The following is an 18,878-nucleotide window of genomic DNA, read 5'->3' as shown; positions in this document are numbered from 1 at the left end:
ACAGCTCAGTTGGTAGAGTGCTTGCCTCACATGCACAAGGCCCTGGGTTCAATTCCCAGCACCATCAAAAAAAAAAAAAAAAAAAAAAAAAAAAGAGGCTGTGAGTGACCAGCCAAGCCATCAGGCCCATTCCAACACAATGTTCCAATGTCCCAGAAGATCTGCTACATTTATAAAGATGGAAGATGAAACTTTCTAGACATCAGCTACAGAAACTGGACACTTAAGTTCTGGCTCCTTCTATAACATTGTATACTTTGCTAATAGTTCATTTAAAAACATGACTTATAAGAACTGCCCCCTCTGCCTGCTTTGGCTGTGTTCTGCCTGCAGCTTTTCTGCAAAAGAAGAGAAGGGCGAGGAATTCTTTGGGGAGGGTTATATTCTTGTATAATTTGGCTTCAATTTACCACGCTGACGAGCTTCAAATCCCCAAGGCAGTTACCATGATGTAAGAAAAATATAAATACCATAGAGTCTTTGCGGGGGCTGGTTTGAACCTCTGTGTCTGAGCCTTTAATGTGCCCAAGTGTTAAAGCTCTGCTAGCAAGGCCAACTTCTTCGCGTGACTTCTTGAGTACGGGGGACCACTGCATCTTAACAGGATGTGTTCCATTAACCACAGAAAAGCCAGAGTTCAGAATTTCAAAGACTGGAAAAGATTTTTTTTAATCACTATAAATCTGACATGAAAACAAAAGATCAGAAACTTCTCCCTGTGTAGCTTCAGATATAAAGTAACTCATCAGCTAACAAAGTCTGCATACTGGTATGGGCACATCTGGATCCCAGGGCCTTTGGCGAATGTCTCCAAAGAATCAATGTATTTTTTAAAGTGGATTTAAAACCGTAGTCCAAGGGATTTATGAAGATGCTGACGTTAGTCCTGAAACTCCCCGTTTGGGCCAGGGGTGGGTATATGCAGCAGCCAGCAGAAACCTCACAACTGCAGTTTTATTCTATTTTTTTTTTTTTTTTTTTTTTAGTTTTTTGTTTGTAAATAATTATAAATGTTGCTTTATAAAACATTTATTATAGACTAAAAATTATTTTTATAGATACCTTTTATTAATCAGCAAGATTTTGGTAGGTTGTTAAGCTTTATTATTTTTTTGCCAAGGATAGGATTGATGTCTACTATTGTGTATGTTCTACCATAAAAAGTAAAAAATCAGAAAAAAATTTGTCATTCCATCAACCTCTTAAAAAGAACATACCTTTTGATGAGAAATGCAGGATGAAGAAGTATTGGTGTGGGGTACTAGGGATTGAATCCAGGGCTGCTCTACCACTGAGTTACACCCTCGCCCTTTTTTAAATTTTTATTTTAAGACAGGCTCATGCTAAGTGGTCAGGGTTGACTTGGAACTTGTGATCCTCCTGATTCAGCCTCCTGAGTTGCTGGCATTACAGGTGTACGCCACTGTGCCCGGCAGAAGCATCCCACTGAGCAAGTGCCTCCTCTGTGCGTGGTGTGCGGGGACCTTGTGTTTCAGTCTCATGGCAACACTGATTTTTCCAGCCTCATCTTAAAGACAGGGACCCAGGAACTCAGACTATCTTTGAGATGACTTGCAGAGCCAGCAGCTAGGAATAACCACCAGGTCAACTAATTCTGAGTCCCCTGCACTTCCCACCAAGATAGGCTTCTTTTCTTTCTTCAATCTCAAAGCACCAGGCATTGTGCCAAGCAATCACCCAGAGAAGATGGTAGTAGTTTAAGATAGAAGTTTAACTAAAAAAAGAAAAAACAAAACAACAACAAAAAAACCCATAGAACCAAGAAGATGAAATGCAGTTGGGGGAAGTAAGGTGTGATCCAGGCTTTACTCGGAAAGCGAGGTTTCCATGATGGAGTGAGTTTGGGGAGTGCTCTACAGCACATCAGAAGGCTTGCTTGCAGATTCCTGATCCCAGGGCCTGTTAAAGGCTCTAAACAGTGGGAATCATGGACCTATTTTTTTTTTTTTTATCCTATGCAATTTTTTTTTTTTTTGGGGGGGTGATGCTGGGGATGGAACCCAAGGAGGTGAAAATACAGAGTTTGAGGCCCTGAAGACTGATTAGTTCTATGTGGGATGGGACCCAGGAATTGGATATTTGAGGAAATTCTCTAGATAATTCCGATGCAGCTGACCAGTTTGGGAACAAGTGGTTGAAGTTTAGCTTTGGAAAATACAGCTCTAAGGAACATTATTTTGTTTGTTCATTTATTTGTTGTTTTTGAGATGAGGTCTTGCTGTGTTGCCCAAGCTGGCCTTAAATTCTTGGGCTCAAGCGACCCGCTGGGCTCAGCCTCCCAAGTACCAGGGACTACAGATGTAACACCAGCTTAAAGAACACCTCTACATAGGCCGCACAAACCTTGGAAGTGGCAAGCTTCCAGTCAATGTGTTTTACAAAATGCACATCAGAGGAGAGCCTTTCTGAGGTGCTGAGAGAACACCTGGTGTTTTCAAGGTCCTCATTCAGGACTCAGCCATGGGCTATGGGCTCCAATAGCTCATTTGTCCAGATGCTACTTGAAATTGAAAGCCACCTTCAAGCACACACAATATGTGATTCCGGGTAGACCGCTGGAGCTCTGTCACCTAATATGAACATCAAGCCTTAGCTGGGCTTCAGGGGTTCCGCGTGCCTGATGGCAGGCGGGTAACATGCTCCAGTTTTGGACAGCAGTCTGACAACATGGGGACCTTAAAGTTCATGTTCTCTGACTCAATAATTCTTCTTCTCAGACTGACCCAGGAAAATAATTAGAGAAGTAAGCAAGACCCATGCTCAGAGATGCTGGTTTGGTTGTGTCTGACAGCCAAATATTTCAGACAACCTTGATGTCCAGCAGCTGGGGAATTGTTCTGTTAGGCACACAGCCTCGAAAGGGAGGCCATCAAGGACCTTTTGCCACCAACCTCACAACCAATCATTATGAGAATGCCCACATATGTACACACATACATACGATGCCATATATACATATATATATACACATACTGTATAGTGTTGGTATGTATATACATATTTACACAACAGAATGCCAATTCTTTGTCTAAAATTATAAATATATGGGCTGGGTTTGTGGCTTAGTGGTAAAGCACTCGCCTAGCATGTGTGAGGCACTGGGTTTGATCCTCGGCACCACATAAAATACATAAATAAAATAAAGGTATTGTGTCCATCTACAACTAAAAAAAATTTTAAAATAAATACTTTATCTCTCTCTCTCTCTCTTTATATATATATATATATATATATATATATATATATATATATATATATATGAAGGAAATCCACCAAATAATAACAGTGATCATCTCTAATTTCTGTTTTTCTCTTTATGGTTCTATTTTTTAATCAGAAAAGGTCATACAATTAACATATATCCTTTAGAGAGCATGTTTTTACAGACTTTATGGAAAGTGCTTATGACATAATATTAAGTAAAAACATAAGAGAAAAATATATATTCAATTTAGTACCAATTTTTTAAAACTAAAAAAATGTGTCAAAAATGTTTTAAAAACTACGTTTGCAGGTGTGAGTTGGGCATGGGCACACACCTATAATCCTAGCAACTTGGGAGGTTGCGGTGGGAGGATTGCAAGTGTGAGGCCAGCCTCAGCAACTTAGTGAGATCTTGTCTCAAAAATAAAAAATAAAAAGAACTGGAGATGTAGCTCATTGGTGAAGTGCTCCTGGGTTCAATCCCCAGCAGCGACAAAACAAAACAAAACAACAGTTCATGTAAGGAATGTTTCCCTGGGCTACTTCTTGTCCCTGCTGGAGGCTCCTGTGCCGCATGGTCGTGAGGAATGGCTGCGACTGAGCCCCTCAGTCCAGGGGAGCGCCTGTCTCCCAGAGGTGCCCCATTGACACACATACTCCACACTGGCAGTAAAAATGGTCCAACGCCACCACCGCCAAGCTCTTCCTGTGCCCAGCACCTCACAGGCATCACCCCTCAAATCTGTAAAGCCCAGACCTCGTTCAGCAAGGGCAGAGCAGGGTGCTGTCTGCCAATTCCAGAGCCCGCGGTCGGAAGACCAGTGTTCTAACGAACAGGGGACTTGTAGAGGGAAGGCGTCTTTGGGGAATGGTGCCTTTCCTTCTGTTTTGTTTGGTTTTTGAGGTGGGGGTCTCGCCACATTGCATGGGTTTGTCTCACAATTCCCCTGCCTCAGCCTCTAGAGTAGCTGGGACCATGTCTATTGTAAATCGGTCACTCAAGAGTGCATCTGAGTGCCCAGAACCTTCTTTCTGATCCATTTATGTTGAGAAAAATGTTAAATTTCTACTCTGACCTATAATTATTTTCCCAGAGGTAGTTGTTATAAATAGCATGCCCGCCGCTGTTCTTGTTTTTGTTCTCCCTACCTTCTCTTCGGATGGGTAAAAGCCAATTGCTCTCATGACATAAGGAAGCTCCGACAGGCAGATGTGTTCCGACACCTTCCTGGTCTCCATTGTATCAATACCTTGACTGCGGAGCTGAGAGTAGTAAAAATAGTCTTCCAGCTCCTGTGTGGAGACAAAATGGAAACACGACGCACATTCTGGCTTCAGCAAGAAGCGTTAAGATTTCAAGCACATTTTCTACAAAGTATGTCTTGAGCTTAGCAGGGAAAGGAGTTTTGGAGAAAAGCAATGAGAGCTAAGCCCAGGCATGTCTGTTCCGCAGACTTAACTAGATGTGCCAGGAAGCGTTCATTCTGAGGACAATTACCCTGTAGAATTTTCCTTCCCTGCCACCAGACACCAGACCGTAGAACGGGGTCAAGTCTTCACCCCCAAGAGAAACCGCAGCCTCCAGGGCACTGGAACAACAACAGAAAGGTCACGATTGGGAGGCACTCATGTCCCAACACGGTCCAGGCGGGGCTCTGCCCAGCGCTGCACCCTCTGAAGGGCACGGAGCCACCAGTACAGTCCAGGTCTCTGCTGACTCGGTTAGAGAAGTCCCTCTGTAATGAAGCCCAAGACAGAAAATTCAATGTCAAGCGTGGGACTCAGGGGTACTGGCACCCACCTTAATTACGGTGGTGTTCTCTCGCTGATGACAGGGCAGGCACTTGGCAATTTGTCTGCAGTCTTTGGGGACCACATCTGTCCTAAGGGAGGGCAGATGGGCTCTTGTATTCGGGAAACCACAACCCTTCCAAGCAGAGTGGCTTCACCAGTAACTTTAGACACCAAGAGAATGGGAGATGGTGCAGGTGGACGCCCAACTCTAATTGCTTCCATAAAAACTCAGGAGACCACAAGGACCATACCAGTCAGACAAAAATAACCCTCTGCTCTCTAACACGGGGTCAGATCTTCCAAAAATAGGCCCTTTAAGTGGTAAGAAAACCTACTTACCACTTAAAAGACTGACTTTGTCTCACACAGAAGGCTAATAATCTGAAATCTTGTAATAACCCAGTCCTTGAACTGGATTGCTGTGAATCTGTGATCAGCCTCTCTGCTGGGAAATTAAACACTGTGATGCAGAACACGGTGGGGAAGTGGCTCAGTGTCTGGAAGGTGGAACCACAGGGACACTTGCAAGCTGTGGGATTAACTGTGGGCAAGAAACTTGACTCAGTCTCAGTTTCCTCATCTGTGAAGTGGGAAGGAGAATACAGGTGGTTTCTGGAAGAGTCAGAAAAGTGAGCGTTCGTGAAGGATTCACTGCCAGGCCCTCCGGTCTCTTCCTGTGGTGTGTGTGCAGGCCCCACTTACTCCATTTTTGAGCCATCGAGGAATCCCTCACAGTTGAGTTTCTTCAACTGTACGTGGGGATAACAACAGTGCCTGCCTCATGGGACCAGACGGCAGGAGGGACGTGTGAAAAGCACTCGGCACAGGCCTGGCCCAGAAGACTCAAAGTGCTTAAGCTCACTGTTACCATGGAAACAGGCACTGCCATGCCCCTACCATCTCTTACAAAGAGTTGCCACAGAACTGTCCTCCTGTCAGGGCTGCCCGAGCCCAGGAGCCAGTGCTAGGGTGGGGGCACCTGGTACCCTCTTGCAGGACCTGGCCCTCATCCCACTTCTTGGCCCTGACAGTGGGCTGTGGAGGCAAGTGTCAGTCAGCAGGGCTCACCCACTTTCAGTCATGTGGTCCTGGAGCAGGGTAGGGACCCAGAGGAGCCTGTCACCACCAAGAAACCCAGATGGGAAGGCTGGCTCTTGGGATAACCCAACACTCTGGGCTCTGGGGGTCAGGGTCGTACCACATGCCCTGCTTCTTAGCCATGGTCAGCTGGCCCAGAGGGGCCAAGGACTATATCAGGATTTCGCTAACCAGAGCTCAGGCAAGAGGCTCGCTCCCTCTCTGACAAGGGTCACAATCTGTGAAACCTAGAAACTGTCAGTGGCCACACTCCTGCTGAGGAACCAAACCTAGTTCTGCAGAGAGGGAAGCCAACAGCAGAACCAGGCAGAGAGAGCTGGCAACAGTAGAGAGTGTCACTGTCCCTGCTCCTCCTGCCCCGCAGCTACATGTGATCCTGTTGACCATCTCATACTGCCCTCCCCCTTTTTACCTAAGTTGGAGAAGGCAGAGCAATAATGACGGTGGTAATCAAAACCACTCTGAACTCTATGATGATGCTCCCATTCAACAGATGGAGGAATTGAGACTCAGAGAAGGTAAGAGACTTGCCTGATGTCACCCAGTGAACAAGTGGTGAACTTAAGACTTGACTCGAAGTCTCTGCTTTTATCTGAGCAAGGTGGCCGAAGAAGAGACAGTGAGGCTGAGCATCAAAAGGGAATGGGGGATTTAAAAACACAAGCCAGGGGACAGAGAAAGGTCAGCACACTAGCAAGGAAGGGGAGCAGGGAGAGGGAGCAGGGAACGAGCCCTGGGGAAGGGTGGCGGAAGGGGGCACTGGGGAGAAAGCTCTGTACACTGCAATCACAGGATCCGGGGTCTGGACACATGCTAATTAAAAGAATCAGAGCACCAGGGGATTTACCAACTTCCTTTCAACCTACAATTCTGCCATCAATAAATCTAGTAGGAAATTCTGTTTGTTTCCTTGTTTAGGGTTTTTACATTTCTTTCTATTAGCGAAGCACTGAACATATTAAGTCACCAGAAGCAGCAATAAAGTGCTAATTAGTTTATAATGATCCTTTGTCCCCACAACAGATTAAATTGAAATTCTCAGAAGCCTGGACTCTGGCCAGGCCCAGGAAAGCTAGTGGAAAGCAGGTCTTTTTGTTTTTATTTTTATTAATCCCTACCATTCTAGACCCCATGATGACGGAGAAGAGGACAAAATGAAAAGGAAGACTGCTTTCCCGCAGGGTGGCACCTGTTCTGAGGCTGCAGGGGGCTGGTGGGGTGGCAAGGAGTAAGTGGGAGAGCCCACCTCCAGCTTCTGAAGCCCCATCCCCGGGCTCGGCTCTCTCAGTGAAGGCAGAGATGAAAGTCAGAGTTGCAACTGCCATCTGAAACCACCTGAGCGCCAACGCAGACCTCCCAGGCCGTTTTCACTCAAATTCAGGTTAAGAGGAGAAGCCCGAATGTCTACCACAGCGGGAAAGACATGCACTTGGTGGGAGGGAGACTTTCCAGGGGCCCCGAGTCAAGTGTGTTACTTGCCCATTAAGGTCACACTATCAAGAAAGGTTAGAGACAGAGACAGAGCAGGGACATGGAGAGGGCGGTCTGGAATGGGAACTGGCTGCCAAGTGGTTTGTCCCGTCCCCACTGCAGCTGACTGAATTCAGGTAACTGAGCGGATCATTTTAGTGCCTCCCACTTCTTTCAGTAAGAAAGCTCCTGAGCTCATAAGCAAATGCTCTTATCAGGAGAAAGAGAAGGAAGGTAATCATTAATTTGCTGAGTACAGGCTGGGGAGATAGCTCAGTCAGTAGAGAGATTGCCTTGCAAGCCCAAGGCCCTGGGTTCAATCCCCAGCACTAAAAAAAAAAAAAAAAAAAAAAAAAAAAAAAAGGAATTTGCTGAGTACATAGCTCTGCACTGAAAGGCACTTTTTTTTTTTTTTTTTTTTTTTTTAGACAGGGTCTTGCTGAGGCTGGCCTTGAAATTGTGATCCTACTGCCTCAACCTCCCAAGTTGCTGGTGTTACAGACGTGTACAAGCCACATGCAGCTGTACTAGGTACTTCACGTGTATTATCCTTTTTGATCCTTACAAGGCACCTGTAAAGGTCTCTATTGTCACCCTCAGTCCCAGATGAGAAATCTAAAAATCAGAGATATTAAGAAAACTGCCGTAGGTCCCACAGCCAGCAGAAAACTCATGTCCCTTTCCACCTCAAAGTCCCTGTACTCTCTGATGTTCAACCCTAGAATTCTTCAGTCTCGCCTTAGGCAGAGGTTCTCAGTTCAGGGCAGGAAGGGTGAGAAAGGAGACTAAAAATGCACATTTCAAATAATACTCTATTTCTGTAACACGCTTTGGCGATTCGGCCTAGATCTTTCTGGCAGGTGTGGATGTGCAGAAGACAGTGAGGACAGGCGAGTCCAGGAGGACTCACATAACCTAAATGATAACTTCCGTACCATGGTCCACGAGATCGCACAGGATCTTTTGGTCTGCATATTAGTTCAAACAGGTTTCACAAGGGCGCGTCCTTCCGTCAGGTTGTGACACCCCAGCACAGTGTCCAGCACGTGGCAGGGCCCCGCGGCTGTCGGCTGCTGTGGAGTGAAAAGGAGGCGCCTACCCTTGACGCCTTCCTCAGGGGCCAAACCACAGGCCCTGTCACACACCTTAAGTTGATTTTCCACTGCACCACTGAGCGGTCCCGTCCTCCTGCTGTGAAGGCGTAGCTGCCATCATAGGAAAGAGCCATCCCGGCCACCCCATCTGGGTGGCACACAATAGCGCAGGTCTTGTGTGGATTGCCATCAACTGGCAAGATCTGAAGTCCAACCTAGGAAGGAATACGTAAGGGGATATTCAGCCTCAAGTAACCCAGGCCTGCTATCTGCATGTCACCTCCTGATCCGTGTGCTGGAAGAACCCGTGTGCCCAGAACCACCTCAGGGTGAGACAGCCACATTGACTGTAGCTGGGCATCGACATACTGGCCCTTGCTGGGGGTTCCTGAGGGGAGAAGGGCACCTGGCACAGCGTCAGCATGTGACAGAAGGGGAGCCCTCCTCCCTGTCCTCATGATCAGATGCCCAGGGGTTTTCAGAATAATTCTCACACCTATGATGATTTGTAAAATGTACTAAGACACTTTTAGGGTACATTTTACTTTTAGCGTAACACTTAGTGTCTTTAAAAAACTTTCTCATCCTTTGGAGATGCTCTGGAGGGCCACGTGTCTTCACTGGAGATTCAGAAAATTTGGAAGCTCCCCCCACAAATACGGCCAAGAGTCATGCTCATTAATCTGCGGCAACTTTCAGTATCACCATCACCCTGGACAGAAATAGTCATATGTGGCTGGCAGTCCAGGTATCCTTGAGTCTTCCAGTCCTCGGGACTGACTGCGGCCCACACTTGCCTTACAGAAGTAGAGAGCAGAGGGCGGCTACCTTGTTTTTGTTAATGAACACCAGATAGCGCCTCTGTAGATCTAGGGTGGTTTTCACCGGGAGGACCTGCGTCTGCTTGATTGGAGAACCGTAAGTTGGCCCAAGAAGTGTCTTTCTGAATGGGAAAAAAGGAATGGACTTTTAAACTCCACAAATCTAAACATAGGCTTCAGAACCTTTTGGTCATGACAATCTTATACATTTTTAATTCTGAATTTCCCGTCTTGTCACCCAGCTAAGCTGGCACGTAAGAACCCTTCCCAATCGCTGCAAACGGCTGTGGTAAATAAGAGGCAACAGCTCCAAACAGCAAATGCCTTGGGGAGACTGGCTGTGAAGAATGCTTTCAGGAGTCTCTGCTGACTGTCCTCTTTGACAGCTGAGTGAAGGGAACATTATGCTTCAAGAAAGTGGAGCTGCACAAGAGACGAGAAAAAGGTGCAAGGAAATGACACGCATTGGCAGGACACAGAGAACACCCCAGCCCCACCTGAGAGATTAGGACGACATCCACGCTTTGTTCCATGTGCCTGATGCACACAGGTGTGGGCACTGCACACAGACTTCCACAGCCCTCCTGCGCTCGGGCATCAAATTGTAATCATGCTGCTCAGACTTCCCTAGTTCAACTTTTCTTTTGAGATGGGGTCTTGCTCTATTGCCTCAATCTCCTGGGCTCCAGCAATCTTCCTCCGCAGCCTCCTGAGTAGCTGGGACTACAGTCATGTGCCACTGTGCCTGGCTTAGATTCCTCTAATTCAGACTACTTTATAACTAGGGCTCTGTTCCAGGCCAGGGTGGATTTTCCCTGAGGCCCACAGAACCTAAGTTTCTGGACCTTTACCTGCATGCTCTAAGCTCTAAGGGCTTCTAACAGAATTAAGATGATTTTGTGGCCCTTGTTATTAATAATGAATTCTAAAGTAAAGAAAAGGTTAGGTACTATCTGTGCTTCCAGTTCCTTATCTGTACGACAGCGATAAGGACAGTACTGGCCCCAGAGTGCTGTACTGGACGTCAAATAAGTTAATATGTATAAAGCTCTCAGACTAGTTTCTGGCACACAGCCACGTAACTGCTGCCTAGTATCATTAAAACTATCTAACAATCTTGTAAAATTATCTTTTTCTTCTGGCCAAAAACTTACTACGTACTAATTGTGAAAAATTTTAAATATTTAGACACATATAAACCTATAACTCCACATTGCTGCACCCTGTCCCAAGATAAGCATGGGTAATAGCTAGGTGTACATGATTTGAGAATTTCTTTATGATTTCATATGAAGTTAGAATTATACTATTCATGCTTATTGCTCTAATATTTTACCTTGGAGATATTTCCATGTACCGCATGGAGGATTATCTTACTTTTTTTTTTTCCTGTTCTAAAAGCAGCATTGTGTTCCAGTGTACTGACAAGCCATCATTTAACTAACCCCCTATTAATGGACATTTGGATTGTTTCCATTTTTAAACATATTTTCAAACAAGCGAGCCTTTTACTTATGTCTTGGCATAACTGTGTGATTACGTCTGTGGGCTCCATTCCTAGAAGTCAGAAGATATGATAAAATTTAATAGAGGGTGACAAATTGCTTTCCCAAAAGGTTGCACCAATTTACACCCCCACCGCAGTGGGAGAGAGCACCCGACTCCTGCACCCTTGCCAATGCTTGGCGCCATCGATCATTTTTATCTTTGCTAATATGATTTGTAAAAAATGATATCTTGTTTTCATTTGCATCTTTGATAGACTGCTGAGCATCTGCTCATGTTTATTGGCCTTTTTCTGTGAATTGCCTTTTCATGTTCTTTCAAGTATTTTTAAAATGCCTTTTAAAATTCTTTTGGATTTATCATGAAAAAGCAACTCCTTCCCCATTAAGCTGGGGTTAGGAGGCTTCACTACCTCTGAGGCTGGAAGCTGCCTCCTGCACGGGGTTTTATTTCGGAAGGATGCAAACATCTGGAGCGGGAGGCGCCGGCTACACAGCACGGTGCCCGTGCGGGGCTCCAGAGCATCATTCGTTTCCCATGCTGGATTTCACGTTACGCGAATTTTATCTTGACAAATCAGGTTCCTAAAAGATGATTTATTCTAATTTCAGACTGATCTTCAATAGACAGAACCTCTAACTGTGTGGCTAGGAGTCTCTCTTGTTGATAGCTGTTAGCAGGCATGTCAGGCCTGAGGCGGGCCGTCCCTAACTCTCCTGCCCTGCAAATCCAGTCTCTGTGGGATATTTTTTGCCCCAGAAGTGTTCATCCATGACAGATGAGGCACAGAGATTCTGCAATCTTCCTAAACTCTTCTTTAAGCATTCATGTGTTTCAATCGTTTTTTTTTTCCCGCCCCCCCCCCCCCCCCGGATTGTGATGGATTTCTCTTCCTACCATTTAATGTGAAATTTCTCAGTCATTTTCCCCTGTGCTTTCTAGAAAAGAACTTTTTAAGGAAGGAAAAAAGACCCGGTGACCCTGGCTTGGAGGCCCTCTTATCTGAGATGTACATCAAAACAGTGGCTGTGCTCCAGCACAGTTGCTGCCGTGGGCTCTCCACCTCCCTGAGCCCGGAAAATGCTCTTGCTCCCAACTTTTCCTGGCTTTGCCTCTTTCTAGTCCCTTCAGGACTGTCCAGGCAGGACCCCGAAGCAGGGCTACTCGAGGCTATGCAGTCTCTCGTAGAGGTCAGAGTCACAGCGAGGTTTGAAGATCAAGACTTGTCTGCCCTGCCCAGCTACTTCACTGGGAAGCCCCCCTGACCCTCAGTGGGATGATTCTGTGCAGGGTTTTGGGGGTGAAATGGATGAGAAGCGCAGGCCTGGCACAGGATGACACACGGTGAGCAGCAAACCCGAGGTCTGCAGGTCAAACACGTCCTGTGGCCACCCCTGGCTGCAGACCACTTCCGCGGGGAGGGTGCTGCACTCAGACACCAGGTGTGCATGCACTAAGCTTGGTCTTCGACCTTCATCCACTCTTCCCTCTGGAGGTGTCTGTCTTGGGGCTTTAAGCCATTCTTTGCTCTTGACCCCCAACCCAGCTCCCTCATGACCTCTGGACTTGGGCACCTAACTCGGGTATTCCCGCGTGGATGACAGGTAAAATCTCAAACTCACCTGGTCTAAACTCCTACTCCTGATTGTCTCAGACCTGTCCTTCCTCATCTCGTTCAAGGTCAGTCCTGCTCCTCTGGCTGACACACTCTTCTCTCTGCCTTTACTCCACCAGTGACCCCTGTTAGCGTTGCTGGCATGATGTCCCCAGAACCCAAGCTCTTCCCTGCTGCTCCTTGGGGCCACCGTCGTCTCTCAAAATACTGCCTGGCCTTGCTCTACCCTTGTCCTTTGTACCCCAGAGTCCAGAGCCCAGACAGAGGCCAGATGTCGGGTGCCCTGCCCAGGCTGCACTCTCCTGCACTCTGCTCTGCCCACTCCACTCCACCTGGCATTTATCAAACCCCAACGCCTTCTGCCTAGAGTCCTCTTCATGTGCACAGCTTCTGTCTGGAGGCCTTCTCCTGTACCGCGCTGGCCTGCCCTCACACCTCCTTCAAGTCCCTGCTCGGTCACCTATTCTGAGGCATCCCCTGCTACCCTTTGAAAACAGTAGTGCCTCTTTCCAGGACCCACCTCTTGGGATCGTTCTGTGTGCCACTGTTCACCTGCTCCCTCACCATGCTGCCATTTACCGTATGTTCCTTCTCGTTCAAGTGTGAGTGCCACGCGGCGCAACACTGCTTTGTCTTTACCCCGTATTCAGCACCAGGAACAGCAGCTGGCTCCTGCGGCCATGAACAAATGGATGCAGCCAAATGAACACTGCTTTGAGAGCCAGTGTGAGAAAAATAAATAGAAAAAACCAACAACGGGGAGTAGTCTGGTGAAAATATGTCCTTTCTCACGTAGAAGAACTGGGCACTGGAGAGCGTCAGCAACCTTTCCTGGGCCTGATTCATAAGTACCGAGCTCAGGCGCCTTACCTCCAAGCAGTGCCTGGCTTAGGCTGGCATCCAGCCTTGGGTGCTGCCCGGCCGTGTGGCCCTGGGTGAGAAGGACTTGTGTTATCTGTGCCTGAGTTTCCTCTGCAAAGTGAGGAGGAGGATCCCAGGACCCAAACGGTCACAGGCCCTTAGGTGGAGACCTGAACCAGGCTGGGGCCTGAGGACCTGATCCAGATGGAACTTGTGCTCACCTGCACATTTTGGTGGTCGAATTAAAAAGTTTCATTTTGTAGCCACTGTTGCAAATAAGCAAGAAGAGCTCCTTGACGAGTGGCGGGTACCAGACCATACAGGTGGGGTGGTTGCCCTGGTCAGTTCTGTGAATGTCCAGGACTTCCAGGTTGTCTTTGTGGCTCTTGATGAGATTATACTCTATCTGCAGAGGAACCCAGGAGGACACACGTGAGGACTGAGCTGGATGAAGAGCTCACTCGAGGAGCCCCACACTCTTGGGTGCTGGCCTTTCTAATCCTCAGCCCACAGGGAGAGAGCGTCCGTTCTCTTGGACTCACCTAGACCTCGCAGGGAAGGAGTTACCATTACCGAGTACTCCCCGTGAGAAAGACGGCAAGTCATTGGGGCTGGGGATGTGGCTTAGTGGTAAAGCCCTTGCCTAGTATGAGTAAGGCCCTGGGTAGTTTAATCTGAACTCCCTATAGAGTAGTAGCTGTACCCATTTCACAGAGGGTCAAACAGATGTCCATAGCAGCTTGCCCAAGGCCACACAGACAAGAAACGATAGAGGAAAACTTCAAATTTAGGTCCAACTGACCCCAACTTGAACTCGCACAGTTATACATAGTCATATCTATACTGCACCCCCTACTCTTATCCTACCACCTCTTCAAGAGCAGGAACTAATTCACATCTAAATCTCAGCATTTGACGATCACAAATGAGCAACCTGCTGCATTTTTCCCCATAGATATGTTTTGGTGGGTAGGCCAGGATGAATGGATAGAATAAAGAAAAGAAAAACAGAAAAGGGAGGGAGAGAAGGAGGGAGGAAGCACAGATGAATAAATATATCGATTGCTTCTGAACCCTTTTGGCGTCACCCTGTAATTCAGTGCTTGCACTCTGTCCCCATCTTTTATCTCTTGTCCTCTATGAGCACAGAGGGTTATACCCCGGCCTCATGCATGCTAAGTACGTACTCTACCGTGGAGCTGCATCCCCAGCCCGAGTCTTCCATGCTGTGGGGACACCATTTCGCCTCGCCTTCATACTTGCCCCTTCCTGGAAGCCCCCTCCTTCAGGACATGCACCCCTATACAGTGGCCCAACTGGGTGAAGGCAAGATGTTGCCCCGGGGAGGTTTTTGATACTGTGCTGGACACTCCTGGTCTCCACAAGCACGCTGCGGGCCTGTTCTATGAAAGATGCCAGGGATGTGACAAGAATGAGACACAGTCCTGGAGACCAGCTAGACAAAACAAAATAGCTCACCAAGAGCCTGTCTGTCCCCAGGCTCAGCAGCCTAGGCTCATTGCTGTCCAGGTGAACCCCAAACAGGAGGCTTTGGATGCTTTTGCGATGAGAGCGAAGTCTTGCTAAATATTCCCAGACCCTTTGTCCATTTTTAACTACCACCATGTACACAGCCACAGTAAACTTTATATCCTGAATACAAGCAAAGGAGCAGAAGTCATTTCTTTATTTCAAGTTATGAATTAAGAATCATCATGCTTTTCACACAATTTTGATTTTAGAATATCGTATCAAGCTGGGCGCAGTGTTGCACACTTGTAATCCCAGCAGCTTGGGAGGCTGAGGCAGGAGGAGCCCAAGTTCAAAGCCGGCCTCAGCAACTTACGAGGTCCTGTGCATCTTAGCGAGACTCTGTCTCTGAATAAAATATAAAAAGGGCTGGGATGTGGTTCAGTGGTTAGGTGTCCCTGGGTTCATTCCCTGGTACAAAAAATAAAAATAAAAAAGAATATCTTATCCAAAAAAAATCATACTCTGTCAGAACAAGCAGTAAAATAATTCACAGATGAGAAAATTACAGTCCCAAACAGACAAAGGTGGACGGGAGAAAAGCGTTCCTCTGACACTGTAGTCTTTCTCTCCTTTCCAGGTTCCCACCTGGTTCTCTATGGACAACCAAGAACCTGACCCTTTATGCTTTCACCCTCCCTTTTCTTTGTCCAGTTACAGAAAATAAAAAAAGTATGATAGAGGCTGCAGTAGGGGACAACGGCTGGGAGGGACTCAAGACACAAGCTGTGTGCCCCAACAGCTCCACCCTTCAAGTGCTGTGTACACCCCAGAGAGGCTGCATGTGCAGCAGGGGAGGTGCTGGGAGGGTAGGGGCCGGGCAGGTGCTGCGCCCCCAGCACCTTCATGAGCCCTAAGAACAGAGGGAAGGAGCAGAATGCAAAATGCTGGTAGAGGATGCTGCTTTGAAATCAATGAAATTTCATCTGGTCAAAAGTTTAGAGGGAAATATTAAAAGAATGGGTGCCATCAGGGCAGAAGCCACGTCTGGAAGTTCTGAGCCCTAATCTTGTGCACAGGAAAAAGCCCTTCTTCCTCCCCCACGCCTGGCTGGTAACAGCTTTACTGAGATATAATTTACATACCACACAATTCACCCATTCAAAGTGTACAGTCCAGTGGTTTTTAGTATGGCCACAGAGTTGTGCATCCATCATCGAGACTTCAGAGCATGCCATCACCCCCACTGTCCCGACCCATTCTCTCTTTCGATTTTCAATAAGGGTGCTAAGCCACCCGACGGCAGTCAGTGAAAATACTTACAGCAGTCGCCATATACTGGGAGTCGTGGGAGAAGCTTACATGAGTCACGCTGGTTCTGGAATACTTGAAAGGCTCTGGGGTTTCATTTCCCAAGGACATTGCGTCAAGAATATAAACTGTCCCCTCTGTGAAGCCAGCTCCAATCAGGGCTCCTGAAATGACAAGCCAGAGAACACTGATAGAAAAAGGACCTCATTCATTGGAGACGTAGGGGGTGTGTGCCAGGCTTGGTCCTAGGTGCAGAGCAGACAGCGACCAGAACAATAGACAAAGTCTCTGTAGGAGGGAAAACTGAAAATCTTGACATTTGGCATGAGATCTCAGAACACAGTACACCCAGAGCGCTGGAGGGTCCTCAGAGAGAAGGTGTCCCCTCTATCCTGTGGGGGACTGTGGTCAGTGGCGACTTCCTGGCATGTGGCGGGGGGTCTCCTGCCATGTCCTGCATGGATGGGGGAAAGAGTTTTCATCGGAGGACAGTGCCCACTATCAGTCAATGACCAAGAAACTTATCTAATCAAGTAAACACAAGAGCCAATAATCTTTTCAAATGGGAGGGGGTGTGGCAGACTGGGCCTTGCCAGATCTGGCCTCCAACAAGATGGAGAAGTCCACCTTCACCTTTATTTATAGTCACACAGGTAAAGAGGGACAGGAGGGGCTTCTTCTGTGAGGAACAGGATGCGTGGAGTTAGGGAAGCCATGTGCTTAGAGAATTAGCATTCCCTTAGGCAGGGAGCCACCTGCACCAGGGTCACCTACTCCAGGCTGTCTGAAACAGTCTCTCAGGACCGCCAGTTCCTGGGAGTCGGAGCTCTGTATCCCATGCTCAGCCAAGCCTGATTCTGCTCAACATGGATGGCTCCCCACACTGGCAGCCCAGGGCATAGCCTCTGTGGGTGTGTTTTCACACGTGTTACCTAGTGCCCCGACAGACTAGACAGGTGAAAATACCTTCAGGGTTGTAGGTCAGACTCTGGACTCCAAGCCCTTTCTCAAAGACCCTGCTGAAAAGATACTTCTTCTTTTCATAATCCCACACTTTAATCATCCCACAGAAACTCCCAATGGCAATGAGAGGCTGGTATGGGTGGCAGGAGATGGCACAAACGGCGTCCTTGGGCTCTATGAATAACTTCTCAAGTTTGGTGCCATCTGTTGTTACGTGGTACACCGAGGCATCAGATGTTCCAATGATAAAATTCCTGTTTGCCAAGGAGAGACCAAACAGTATCAGTGTTTGCAGGGAATGGGCACGCCAGCCATTCTGCTTCTAATTGCACACGAAACGCCTCTGTCGTCTGTAATTTAGTGACATTATTAACCCAACATCTCCAAAAATATACCACCAATACCCAACAGCCTCCATTTGCAAGTGAAAAAAGCCCACTTTTCTACATGTAAATTGAGTCATTAAGTATGCAGATGGACAGTCAGTTGTACAATTAGCTAATCTGCACATGCAAATATTCATTTGTGTATGCAAATATGGAGCTGGGTGCACACATACAGATGTGCCTGTAAAGACTGCAAGGGTAATTAAGCAGACTCACAGATAATTCGGTCTTGAAATGTTATGGCTATTAATTATCTAGTGCCTTTAACCGCAGTGACTGGGACAAGCTCAGCTCATAGCAAGAGAGCAACTGGCCAAGGACTCCAGGCTCAGCAGAGGTGAGAGAGTGCAGGATAAGGACTTTCCAGCTTCAAGTTACTCAAGATTCCCTATATTAAAATAATATCTAAGTAATTTTTAGAAAATGATCCAATAGTGATTGCAATCAGCGAAGGAGAACCATCCACAAGCAGGAAAAGGGTGGAGTAGAAAGGCTGGGCCCCTCAATTTCACATCCCAGGAACAAGAGGAATGTTCCACTGCATGCAAACAAAAGATAACCCCAGCCATTTTTTGACCATTCAGATGACTAGATTCATCAACAACTTACCTGACAATGAAGAGGTCACCTTTTAAAGTGCAGTCTGGGGGGAAGTTTGATTCTTCAGGAGAATTTGCTGGGGTAATTGAAAAGGACAGACTTCTTATGCAACTCAGTTTGAAGTGACTGTACCAGTTAACAATGGACAGCGTGTGGTCGTAGAATTTAATGTTACCCCTAATGTCACCTGTGACAAGGTAGCTGCAATAGAGAATAACATGGGTTTGTTAATAGTAGTAATAGTAAGTACCATCTGTTGAATACCTGACTACGTTAGGCTCTGGGCTCTGGACATGATAAGAAAAACTTCGTTGAATCTTGTCTAATTTACACCTAGGAAACTAAGAAACTAAGGTGAGAAATTTTAAAATTTGCTCAAAACCTAGGGTTGCTGGATTTAGCAAACAACAACACAGGATGCCCAGAGAATTGTGACTCTAAGATAAGTGATAATTTTTTTGGAGGGGTGGGGGGATACTGGGGATTGAACCCAGGGGCACTTTACCACTGAGCTCCATCCCCGGCCCTTTTTATTTTGAGACAAAGTCTTGCTAAGTTGCTTAGGACTCACTAAGTTGCCGAGGTTGGCTTTGGACTTGTGATCCTCCTGCCTTAGCCTCTGGAGTCACTGGGATTACAGGCATGTGCCACTGTACCCGACTTT

The 18,878-nt window shown here is 47.0% G+C and overlaps 1 protein-coding gene across 3 annotated transcripts in view; it reads right to left on the bottom strand.

Moving 5' to 3' along the window:
• Positions 1–18,878, bottom strand: part of CFAP251 (cilia and flagella associated protein 251) — a 73,338-nt gene that overhangs the window by 15,954 nt on the left and 38,506 nt on the right. For all 3 annotated transcript variants that reach the window (XM_079151015.1, XM_079151016.1, XM_079151017.1), the window contains exons 11-19: positions 18,224–18,415; positions 17,232–17,482; positions 16,278–16,429; positions 14,964–15,137; positions 13,706–13,890; positions 9,510–9,624; positions 8,733–8,896; positions 4,724–4,814; positions 4,375–4,518 (exon numbers count right to left, since the gene is read on the bottom strand). In XM_079151015.1, the coding sequence (XP_079007141.1) occupies positions 4,375–4,518; positions 4,724–4,814; positions 8,733–8,896; positions 9,510–9,624; positions 13,706–13,890; positions 14,964–15,137; positions 16,278–16,429; positions 17,232–17,482; positions 18,224–18,415 (1,468 nt within the window). The remainder of the gene's footprint in view (positions 1–4,374; positions 4,519–4,723; positions 4,815–8,732; positions 8,897–9,509; positions 9,625–13,705; positions 13,891–14,963; positions 15,138–16,277; positions 16,430–17,231; positions 17,483–18,223; positions 18,416–18,878) is intronic.

This window comes from Sciurus vulgaris (genome assembly GCF_902686455.1).
Source record: "Sciurus vulgaris genome assembly, chromosome: 8".
Taxonomy (NCBI): Eukaryota; Metazoa; Chordata; class Mammalia; order Rodentia; family Sciuridae; genus Sciurus; species Sciurus vulgaris.
The sequence above is the reverse complement of the archived record's forward strand: the minus strand, read 5'-3'. Positions and strand labels throughout refer to the sequence as shown.